The 12,543-nt window shown below is 38.4% G+C and overlaps 1 protein-coding gene across 2 annotated transcripts in view; it reads right to left on the reverse strand.

Annotated features, from left to right (window-relative positions):
* The window catches only part of ACVR1 (activin A receptor type 1), an 83,991-nt gene that overhangs the window by 26,601 nt on the left and 44,847 nt on the right, over positions 1 to 12,543 (reverse strand). For both annotated transcript variants that reach the window (XM_054478030.2, XM_054478031.2), the window contains exons 6-7: positions 9,261 to 9,407; positions 4,814 to 5,089 (exon numbers count right to left, since the gene is read on the reverse strand). In XM_054478030.2, coding sequence (XP_054334005.1) covers positions 4,814 to 5,089; positions 9,261 to 9,407 — 423 coding nt within the window. The remainder of the gene's footprint in view (positions 1 to 4,813; positions 5,090 to 9,260; positions 9,408 to 12,543) is intronic.

Raw genomic sequence — 12,543 nt, forward strand, 5'->3', positions numbered from 1 at the left:
TCCCATAAGAGGCTGCTGAAGGATTTTAAACCAACCCCAATCAAAAGTGCCCTCTTGTGGATCCAGGGTCACTGTTGCAATACACAGAATGATCCCTAGAATGCCCTTTGTGATTATTTCTGGGGTGAGAGCAGAAAAGGGACTAAATGTCAGAAACATTCTGAGGCTATCAGGTTAATATATGAACCTCAAAGAGACAAAAAGTTTTGGGTAAATGGTAGACCAATGCACTAAACCAATGTGGCCTGTGTTTGAAGTCCACAGGAAAATATTTAACATGTGAGTCTCTAAGTGGCTTAACAAGAAGCAAATTAAGCTCTCAAGCTCCACCACTGCTCTCACTAGTCTCCAAACACAAATTTCCAACAGTGTGAGATAGAGCATTTAAAGTAATTTATCACTACCTAAAGGGCAGATTGCTATAAGCACTGCTTTATTCCTAAAGGAAGAGCTGCTTATCTGAGCAATAATGCTGACCAAACCCACAGGCCTTTCTCTAGAATCATGGAAACAGACAGCATTTAACTGGACCTCAATTGAAAGCACAACTCTCAGGTTAAATGGCTTTCAAATGCTTTCTTAAACCATGACTCATTCCAGAATTCCTCAGTCAATTAGGGAGACAGGCTTTCTTCACTGGCCAGTGGGGAGACAGATACATGCATGCTTTATTTGTGGATGATTTTACGTTACTGATGTATATGCACACTGACTGAAAATGATTCCTATAACATTTGTTGTAATGAAAAGTGCCAAATTGGAGCAAGCAGTCCCTGTAAACCACTGCAATGCAAATATCCCTTGGTGATCTCTCAAGCCGTCTACAGAGAATGCTTCACCTTCCACTCCACGGCTTTGAATGTGGGGGATGACAATTTCATATAACATCAGGGAGCTAGCACACCTTATCTCATCCTTAATAATTAGCAAAGATACTGGCAACTGCATTAGACTAAAACAGACAGGTTCCTCTTTCACCTATTTTTATAATCCATCCCAAGATTCTATGGACACTGTAAACATTTCCCAAATCCTATGCAATAGTCACCCACTTATCCTTCAGTTACCCGCAGTCAACTACAGTCCAAAAATAGGTGAGTACAATACAATTAAGATATTTTGAGAGAGAGACCATATTCACATAAATTTTATTACAGCATACTGCTATCATTGTTCCATTTTATTATGTTATTGTTGTTCATCTTTTACTGTACCTAATTTATAAATTAAACTATAATAGGTATGTAATAGGAAAAAACACAGTATATATAGAATCTGGTACTATCCTGAGCTTCAGGAATCCACTGGGAGTATTGGAAGGTATTTCCCATGGAAAAGAGGGGACTACTGTATGCCCCTCCACCATTTGCAGAACCAAACAGTCAAAATATCAGAATATTTAAAAGGTGCAGGTTAAATAGAACATGGAGATATTCTGAAGATGGGAGAAGCTTCAGAGAACTTGTGGACATATTTTAAAGCCACCACTGCTAGGATCTCCAGGTGAGGCATAATTCCCTAACCCTTGAGTGTATGCTGGACTATTGAATAGAATATGGCATAAGTGACAGTGGGTATCTTCACAGTTAGTATATAAAAGACGTTATAAAATTATAAAAGGCTTCCTGTTTGTCCTTCTCAGCTCACCATGCACAATGTTATAAAGACACTCAAGCAACCCTGTGGAGAGGTCCCCCTGCAAGGAGCTGAGACCTGCCGCCAATCATGGCTTTAAGTGTGTCCTCACAGAGTTGGAAACTCCAGCTCTGGTTGAGCGTTCAGATGACTGCAACCTCCACGAGACCCTGAGCCAGAACCACACTGCTAAGTCATTCCAAGATTCCTGACCCTCAAGGGACTGTGTGAGATAACAAACCTGTGTTGTTTTAAGATGCTAAATTTTACAGGTGATTTGTTCTTAGTAATAAGTAATTTTTACACTAAAGATGACAAAACAACCAGATGCAATTTGTAAACTTTGGCTGAGTTCTTCTTTGAAAAAACTGAAAACATCTGAAAATGAATATAAAATGATACTAGAGAATTACCAATAATCTGTAGATATGATAAACTGATTATGAAGAAGATGCATTTTTAAGTATTTTCAAGGGATGGATTTTGAAGTATTGAGGGGTAAAGTGTTGTGATGCCTGTAACATTTTATTTTCAAATGGATTGGCAAAAATATACACATGGTCACAGATTGATAAAGCAAACATGGCAAAGTTTTAACAATTCTTGAATCTAGGTGTTCGGGATTTAAGTGATCATTATAACATTTGAATTTTTTAATAATAAAAAGTTAGAAAAACAGACGAGGCACAGTGGCTCACATCTGTAATCTCAACATTTTGGGAGGCCGAGATGGGATTGTCACTTGAGCTCGGGTGTTCAAGATCAGCCTGAGCAACATAGTGAGACCTCATTTCTACTAAGAACAAAAAAAAGTTAGCCAGGTGTGATGGTACACACCTGTAGTCCCAGCTATTTTGGAACGCTGAGGCAGGAAGATTGCTTAAGCCCAGTAGATCGAGGCTGCAGTGACCTATGATTAGCCTGGGCAACAAAATAAGATCCTCTCTCAATCAATTAATCAATATAATACTGACCTTTTTGCAGGATTAATCATAGAACACTATTTCTAATACGTGATCCTTAATTGCTAGGTATATACTGAAAAGTTATATACAAATTATGGTCTTATAAGAGTTGTTTCCTGTACTGCATTGTTTACCATATCTTGAATAATAACTCCCTAACAGATTTTTATACAAACCCACATATCTAATTGGAAGGTTACAAGCCAAAAGAAATGTAGTTGAAGAATTAATTAGCTGGACTTACTGCAAAGTTCCCCTCAACTCCTTCCCTACCAAGTCCCATAAACCAACACCAAGAGCCACCTCGATTTGTCCACCCTCCCCAGACCACTGGATTATAACAGAAGCTACAACTTGAATCCTTATTGTTTAGACATTTATAATACTTCTGGGCCTTACCAGAATCCTGTGAGGCGGGCTTATTTTTTAGTTATATGAGTAATATATGATCACACTATTGTGTTTTCTTTTTTTTTTTTTTTTTTTTTTTTTTTTCAGACGGAGTCTCGCTCTGTCGCCCAGGCTGGAGTGCAATAGCACGACCTCGGCTCACTGCAACCTCCGCCTCCTGGGTTCAAGCAATTCTCCTGCCTCAGCCTCCCCAGTAGCTGAGATTCCAGATGCACGCCACCACGCCCAGCTATTATTATTATTTTTCTTTTTTTTTTTTGTATTTTTAGTAGAGACGGGGTTTCATCACGTTCGCCAGGCTCATCTTGAACCCCTGACCTCAAGTGATCCTTCCGCCTCGGCCTCCCAAAGTGCTGGGATTACAGGCGTGAGCCACTGCGCCCGGCCACAATTATACTGTTAGGAAAGTTTCTAACAGCGCAGAAGTACAGGGCACAGTGTCAAGCCCTGGAGTTCCTCTTGGCTAACTCCCAACCCCATCCGCCTTCGCCCTCACTGTCCCTGTCTCACTGAGTGAAAGCAGTGTCAGCACTTGGGCCAGGTAAATAGATAAACAGACTTGCACAAAAATACAGGGTAATTGAGAAAGCCAGAATTTAAACCCAAATCGCCCTGGCTCTAAGAGCCATGGAATAAGTCATAAAAGTCCTCTACACCACAACTAAAAATGCCTGCAAAAAACTTTAGGGCCATGCTTTCAATGCTTATTCTAAAATCTTTCTTCTCCTACTTGGGAAACATTGTAAAGTAATTTCTCAATGTAAAAGCAAAGACTTTAAAGGGATTCAAAGGAAATAAATTTTCCTAACATGTCAAATCACTTATGTTTAAAAACAAACAAAAATAAACTTTGTTATTTACATAATTAAAGCCATTTTTGTCTAAACCTTTATCAGTCTAACAATAATTGCAATAATATGAAAATCACATAAACCATGTTTAATCAAGTAGAGGGCCCTGAATTCTCATTAGCACAATTATTTAGCCAATATTCTAGGAATCCAGGAAGAACATGGTTTTATATAAAATGCCACTATAAATGAAAATACTCTTATTTATAATGCAACTAAAGCTACACTGAGTACTACTCTAACACCGTAAGAATGAGCTATCCTAACAGGGAAAAGAGTGAATCAGTTTGGGGATTATTTTCCTATTTCTTAACTTGATTCTTTTGCCTTGTTTACAGAATGATTTTAGAGACCACTTTTAAGACAAACTAATTCTATAGAGTATTTATTGTGCACCTACTTTATGTGAAGGTTTGTGAAATCAAAATGCAACAGTACTGGTTACTTCTGAGGTGGGGTGTAGCAGGGACTGACTGAATGAGCCTGAGGTAACTGTCAAAAGTAATGGGAAACTCTGTATTTCGACAGGGATTTGGGTTTTACAACATTTGTCAAAACTCTTAAGATTTGTATATCTCACAGTATATAAATTTTACCTGAAAAAAGAAAAAGCAAATAATGCATTCTTGTCAATGATATACTAGTGTACATGCCGAAATCATCAGAAGAAAGAACTCCTTTGTCTGCAATTTACTTTCAACTCTATCAAAGGTTGAGATGGACTGATGGATGGGGAGATGAATAGATGAATAAATACATAATAATGCTTAAGTATAGTAAAATGTTAATGTGAGAATCTATGTGGTGGGTATAAAGGTGTTCATTGTAAACGTTCAACTTTTCTGCATGTTTGAAATTTTGCATAACATGTTGTGGGGGAGAGATGCAACTCATTTAACCATTGAAACAAAAATAAAACTGGTAATGAAAAAAATATTTTTAGAAATTTACCCAAATCTGCTATGCAACACTGTCCATTCTTCTTAACCAGAATATTTTTGCTCTTTAAATCTCGATGAGCAATGGCTGGTTTCCCTTGGGTCCCAAATATCTCTATGTGCAAATGTGCAAGACCACTAGCTATGGACAGCACTATTCGAAGGCAGCTAACTGTATCCAGAGTAGTAAGCTGAAGATAGTCATACAATGATCCCATTTCATGATAATGTGTAATTAACCACAGCTGGGTACTGGAGTGTCTTGATGTCATGTCTGAAGCAATGAAACCTGGAGAGAGTAAGAACAAAATTAATACACATGAGGATTCCACATTGTAACTTAAAAGTATTTAGAAACAGCAACCTACATAGTAAATGTCATCTGTAACAAAAAGTAATTAAACTGACCAATTGCCCTAAGAGGGGGTTTATAGAAGCATCAACAGAGAAAAATAATAGCATTTATTCCTTAAAAGGGCACTGCTAATAGGAAAATTTCATATTCATTTCATTATAAGTAATACTTTAAAAAATATTTTACATTCCTTAAGATTCAGATAGCAATAATATCTTCATGCTCACCCATAATGATAGTGCTAAGCCCTTCAGCATGTTGATATTTTAGGAACAGATCATTCATCAACCATCCTAAAAGAACATCAAATCTACAACCTGAGTACTGTATTCTAGTCCTGACTCTGCCTGTGATTTACTTGTCTAATACTGGGCAACTCAATTAGGCTCCCTAGCCTATGTCTGCTCAGATATAAAATAAAGGGGGCAAGTTTACATTAAATGATTGACTGATTCACGAAATAAAAAAAGAAACCAACCAAATATATGAGCATTTATGATGCTCTCTGTCAGTCACACACAGAAAAACCAAGATGATAGTGTTGTTGGCTAAAGAAGACAGATGTAAAAACGAAAACATTACAATAAAATGTGAAAAGTACTATAATATATATCTTCAAAGGGCAACATGAGCCCAGAGCAGGAAATTATAGTAATTCAGACTAGATGTTACAATAGGCTTCCATTAGGAAGTGGCAACTCAACTGGTCTTGACGTAAAGTGAGAGACTGACAAATGTGGATGAAGAGGTTGGAGGAGATTTTTCTTTTTCTTTCTTTTTTTTTTTGAGACGAAGTTTCACTCTTGTTGCCCAGGCTGGAGTGCAATGGCGCAATCTCGGCTCACTGCAACCTCCACCTCCTGGGTTCAGGCGATTCTCCTGCCTCAGCCTCCCGAGTAGCTGGGACTACAGGGGCCCACCATCACGCCTGGCTAATTTTTTATATATTTTAAGTAGAGATGAGGTTTCCCCATGTTGGCCAGGCTGGTCTCAAACTCCTGACCTTCAGGTGATCCACCCGCCTTGGCCTCCCAAAGTGCTGGGATTGACAGGCGTGAGACATCGCGATCAGCCCGGAAGAGATTTTTCTAGACATCTGGAGGGAACTTTTGAGCATGCAGAAGACTGTCTGGAAGTTAGGGGCACTTCCTATCTTATGAAATAAATTGTGACGTGTGCTTGCCTTTTCTGCTACAGAGGTGCCTTTCTAGGATTATTCTCACATATATGAACCACGCTGGTAGACAGTGAAGTTTGGGACTTAAAAAGAGGTGAGAAAAAAAAATTTTTAAGACGGATATGGCTTGAGGAAGAATTAAATGACTTATGAAAATGTAAGAGAAAGTACATTAAAATGCTTTATACTTGCATAGTACTTTATATAAAATTTATGTCACTTTCACATATATTTTCTCACGAGATTTTTCTCAACAAGCTGGTAAGAAAGACATCATTATGCTCATTTTACAGATAATAAAGTTGGTGCTGGGAGATGCCAAGGATCACACAGCTATTTAAGTTGCTATCAACTCTGAATTTGGTGCTAGCTGTCCTGATACCTTGCATAGGAAGGCTCTGTGAGCCAAAAAAGGTCCCCTATTTGGTCATCATCATCATCGGCAACCACAACAGAAGCAGCTAATAATTATTAAGTACTATGTGCCTGGAACTTTATATGCAATCCTCCAAAAACCACACGAAGTAAGTAGATCACATCATTGATATTAGGTTCCTATAGGTCTGATTCTAGAACCCAGACTCTTACTGACTATGCCATACTGTCCCCAAACAAACTGATTTCTACTCAGAGAAAAAATAATTTCACATTTTCACCTATGGGACATATGCAAAGCAAACTGAATAATATTTTAGCACCTTCACCCTCTACTTCTTTCTCTCTCTTCCTCTAAGCCTGTTCCCGTGGCCAGCCCTGAGTCTCCCACTCCTTCCCTACTCCCCAATCTGCTTTTTCCCCTTGAAGGTGCTTCTCTTGGAGCCCTTAGCTGGCCACAATATGCATCAAAATGTGTTCTTGGACATTAGTTATTCTTAATAAAGAAAATGTTTCTGCTTTAACAGTTTGAAACAAATAATACTAATCTTTAATGATTTTCTTAAAAAATACCCCAAACTCTAACAGCACCACTCAAAAGAAATTATATTACTGTTATATGTCTGTGTAGCCTCTACTGACTTCCTCCCCCAAGAAAAAGGAGTTTCTGATTAAATAAATAAACAATAAACGAATACATTTTTATGATCTCACCTTCACTAAGCCCCTTAGGTCTCAGGGAAGAATTTTATCTGTCCTATTAATTATGCTCTACACCATCAGGAAAAAATTACTTTTAAATAAGCAGGGTATTTTTTAAACTGTTTATCTCTTAAGCGTGAATTATTATAACTACCTTTGCTTCACGATTCTAGAGTACTTTTATAGAATGTTTGTGTTTTGAGTACAAAACTGTGGTTAAGAGTTAGGCTGCCTGATGTAATTTCCACCTCCACTATTTAACCTCTCTGTATATTGGTTACCTCACACTTAAAACTGGGAAAATGAGAGTACCTATTCTCTTATGGTCATGGTGAAGATTCCATAACAAAATGCACATAATGCACCTGTGGTTACCGCGTAGTAATGATCCATTGCATGTTTATTGTTACTACTGTTGCTATTCTTGTTACACACAGACGTTTAACTGCAACACGAGGCAGGGTGTGGTAAGAGTTAGAGCAGAGGTACAAAGTCGGGGAATGCAGAAAAGCACAATTAATTCCACTGGGCAAAACTAAAAGGGGCCAAGAGGTTTTGACGGAGGAAGGAATGGTTGGAGGATGTGAAAAGGATAGTGAGTGATCAAGAGCAACCTGAGGAAGGACAGTGAGAACTAAATGTTTGTGGCGATCTCAAGGAATGGTCAGTATTAGTAGTAACTGAATGGGGCATACTTGTAAAGGATGGTTAAGTGATTCCTGGGAGCCCCAAACCAGGGAGTCTTGAATACCAGTCACAAGTGTTGCAGGAAATTTGGGAGCCATCGAAGACACGAACAGAATGATCTCTGCTCCCCAGTGGAAGACAACTCCAAGTGGAGAGATGATTGGAAAGGGAAAGCTGACAGCTGAGGTGAGGAGGATTAAGTGATGACTAGGACCCGATGGGTAAGCAAAAGTGAGAAATCAACTACAGAAACTGAAAAAATTTTGAGATGGAACATCACCACCACACCACGGAAGCAAAGCTTTGAAGCTTTGGACAACTGTCAAATCATTATTTGCAGACAACTTGACTCATTTAAATACTAAACTGGCAGTGCTAAAATAGAAATAAATTTTGGCAATGGCCTTCCTATGAGCCAGACCTAATCCAATAGCCATAAGGTGGCCAACACTATCCTATACAGAGTTAAATTCTATATAAACTTTATATCCACTATTGAAGAAGCACTCCAGGCAGCATTCACCATACATGTATCAGTATAAACACACTTAGAGAAACTTTTCAAAAATACAGAAGTCAATAGGCCTAAGGAGTGTGCTCACCCTTTATACTGCCATAGCAGTATTTCAACGGGCACTTTACATATTTCACAAATGTTGCTAAGCTTTAGTTTCTAAATTAAAATGTATCCTGAATCCCTCTGCAAATCTGGGTTTTAAAAATGATGCCTAGTTTGAGGGAATGTGCATTTAATTACGATATCCCTGGGAGCTGTGAATCTCTAGGAAATAGTCCAAAGATCTTTCTTAGTTTGATTCAAGTAATAAATATTCAAAAAGGGTGGGGTGAGTAGAACAACCAATGAGCCTTGAAGTGAACAATATGGGGCAAATTTTTGTTATTTAAATAACGATCTGCAGATGTAGGAATACGAATTAGCACTAGTGGATTTCCTTTTCATCATCCAGAGAGTCTTAAACTTATTTGCAGATTTAAATAAGAAATTGGTGTTTGAGAAAATTAAACAGCATATAAATGCTAAGGATCCCTATATTGCTTTTTAGGAGACACTCTCGAATTCACATTCACCAAAACGGAGAGAGCAAAGGCAGACAATTATTTCTCCCTAGATACAATTAATGAGGGGGTTATCCTTGTACTTACCTAAGATATTTTCATGCCTCAGCATCACAGTGTTGTACAATTCCGTTTCCCTGAACCATGACTTCTCATCACGGGAGGAGAAGATCTTCACGGCAACATTCTCCCCTTGCCAGCTGCCCCTCCACACCTCACCATACCTGCCTTTCCCTATGGGAAGCAAAACATAGGTGACACAGAACAGTAGGCATTTTGGAGGCAGCCAGCCCATCATTCAGAATAAGCCACTTAATTTAGTGCACGCAATTCTTAATCCCTCTATTGCTTACTGGAGAAACTCAGCTTGGGAATATAAATATCACAACCTTTATTTTTTAGGTTTTTTTTTTTTTGGCCTATAAAGACATACAAAAATAAGGTGGAAGCTGCCCCTCTCATCTACCATATTGTGATAACAAACTGCCTTCTGTATCTGCATTGTATAATTAGCTGCTAATTACTCAGTTTACATTTAAATTCCTCTGTTGAAAGGTATAAAATGCATATGACTTTTAAAACACATGAAAGTAAAACTTAGGAAATGGTACAGATTATTAAATTTCAATTGTGTTCTGAAAGCCAAAAAAGTGTACGTCAGTAAACTGAATTCCTTCCTTGGTTCCTTCCCTTCACACAGGATCAACATAGGCACTGTCCAAATTGGTGAATTTAGATATGCATTTTTTCCACAAAGGAGAACAATTAAGTTTAAAATGTGTGTTCTAAGGATTAGAAAACAAAAACAAACCAAAACACAATGCTGCATAGAAGATAGACAAGCAGCCACTGCCATCCATAAAGATTTCTTGGCGGAAGATGTATTTCAAAAAGAGGATTTGCAAAGTCTTAAATACATAATCCCAGAAGAGTTCTGACTTCTTCTGATACTGGTCATGGGTATTTGTTTGTCAGACAGCTCCTGTGATGCTACAAGTGGGCTACACTGAAAAGGCTACTTGGAGAATACATTTTGGAAAACGCGGCAACTCTACTTGTGATCTAATCTGTTTGGTGCATGGCCCCCTCTTGCAGCAGCAACACACTTGTCAGCTTGTCAACTACATGCCCCCTCTTCCATTCTTCTCTTTAATTATAGCTAGGGGTGATCAGGGAGGTTGGAGGAGGAGGTAATTACAAGACTGTAAGGATCAACAAAGGGGTATAATCAGCCTAGATAACGAGGCAAGAGCTATAACTTGCAGGGCAGTGGGGCTTTCTACCCAGGCAAGTGGCTGCTGGAATCACACAGCTTCTAATAAGCAGCTGCAGCACCACCTGCATATACAGGAATACAGTTCTTTGCTGGAACACTAAGCCACTGAAAACCCAAACATGGAGAGAGAAGCAGTTCTGTCCAGGAGACACACCTGAATCATAATCACAACCACTAAATCTAGATTACCTGACAAGAATATCATGTCCCTGTTAAATACCAACAACTAACCCAAAAGGATGTTCAATGTGGCTAACAAGTGTTCATTGTGGGCCACTGTTGGGTCACACAAATATAATTTAGTACAGGATTCCTTTTAATAAAGTCATAGCAATTTGCTCAGCATTTATAGCTCAAGATGAGGCCTAGTGCTAAGATACTACAAATACTGGCTGCCAGAAAATGATATGCTAATCTTTTCCTGCCTTTGGTTCTATTTTGTATCTTTATTTTCCCTTTGTCCTCATTTTGTCATTAGGGATGAGAGCAAAATATCCCAGGGAATTATGGACATAAAATTACCTCAAATCCTTTTTTTGGTTGTTGTTTTAAAGAAAACAGAAGATGAATGTCGAGGTAGGTAAATTAAAATAGAAATATTGTTCAATGGTTTTTAAATGCTTTTAAATTGTTAAATGCTTTTTGCAAATTCATCATTATGCAGAAGCCCCTAAAACAAAAGCAGAGCTGCCCGAAAGCCCTGGCCATGGAGCGCCACAAAAAGGCTCCCTTAAGGCACCTGAAATTTGTAGTTTCACTGATCGTCATCCAGAAATGACTCCCCTAACCCAACTTCCCATGTTTTTGAATCAAAAATAACATATCCTCCATGCAGTTCATCACATATATTTTTACTAAAAGCTGTACCACATGAACACACTAACTACAAGCTAATGAAAGGTATTGCTTTTATTAAAGTCTTTAGTCCTAACCCAAGAAAATACAATAATGGTATTTATACTGTTTCAAAAAAAAATGCTGAGGAATATCTATAGAACCAGAAACTACATATTTTAAAGGTGCATTACTATTTTGCCATTTGGACTCTGGAGCCGATCTCTGAAGACTAATCTCGAGATAGCTTTCATGGAATAGTAGTAGAGAGGGGAGATGAGACAGGAAATGTACCCCTTCAATGTCTTCCCACCACTATCCAGATAATCTTGTTCATAATCAAATAAGATACTAGTTAGTACAAGAGGACAACTCTGGTTGAAATTAATGAGCACATTTGGGGCTTTTCCATCTTTATTTTCTCTATTCACAATCTGCCGTGGAGGAGAAGAGAGAAGCGGGAAACAGTGACAATAGCTGTAGACCTAGAGAAAGGACAACCAAGCTCCTGCTGGTTACTCCTGTGCCTTAGGGCGGCAGCCACTGCTCTTCCTACCTCTGCCCTTCCCTCTTTCTACTACTGAGATTGGGGGTGTTCCTCTTTCCATGAAAACAAGAAGAAAATCTGGAGAACAGCAGCCAAGTTGGGGGTAGGGGGCAGCTTATAGGTCACCTCTCAAAAGCAAAAGATGCAATTGGCAGGAGCTGCAAAATCCAGCCCTCGGAAACCATGAGCACTAGGAGGAGGGTGTGGAGAGGTTGCCAACCCATTATTGCTACTGCAGCCATCCCTGCAAGCCATCTAAAAGAGAAACTTAGGAAAATGATTATGGAACTTGCAAATACCTGCCACATAAAAGTAAAGCTAACAAAAATCAGGAAATAGGCACTTTGTACCATCCTCCTAGAGAGCCAATCAGCAGCATATAAAACAAGCTATAAAAAAAATTTACAAATTTTGACCCAGGAACCCCCAGTTCCTGGGAATTTTTTCTGAGAACTCAAAAGAAAGAAGCAATGTGTGCAAAATCTTTTTCAAGCACTATGGTTATAGTTACACTATCATTCCATGGACTGCTACATAATCTTCAAAAATATTTGTGATGTGTACAAACACATGAAATGTTCATGAGCTTAAAACTGAAAAAAGGGACATAAATTATATACACAACATGATTATGTCTACATACAAATATGTTCATGTATGGGGAAAATGTGAGAGGCCATGGAGAAATGTATATAGCTCATATTTAAATAAAG

Source organism: Pongo pygmaeus, chromosome 11, assembly GCF_028885625.2.
Source record: "Pongo pygmaeus isolate AG05252 chromosome 11, NHGRI_mPonPyg2-v2.0_pri, whole genome shotgun sequence".
Taxonomy (NCBI): domain Eukaryota; kingdom Metazoa; phylum Chordata; class Mammalia; order Primates; family Hominidae; genus Pongo; species Pongo pygmaeus.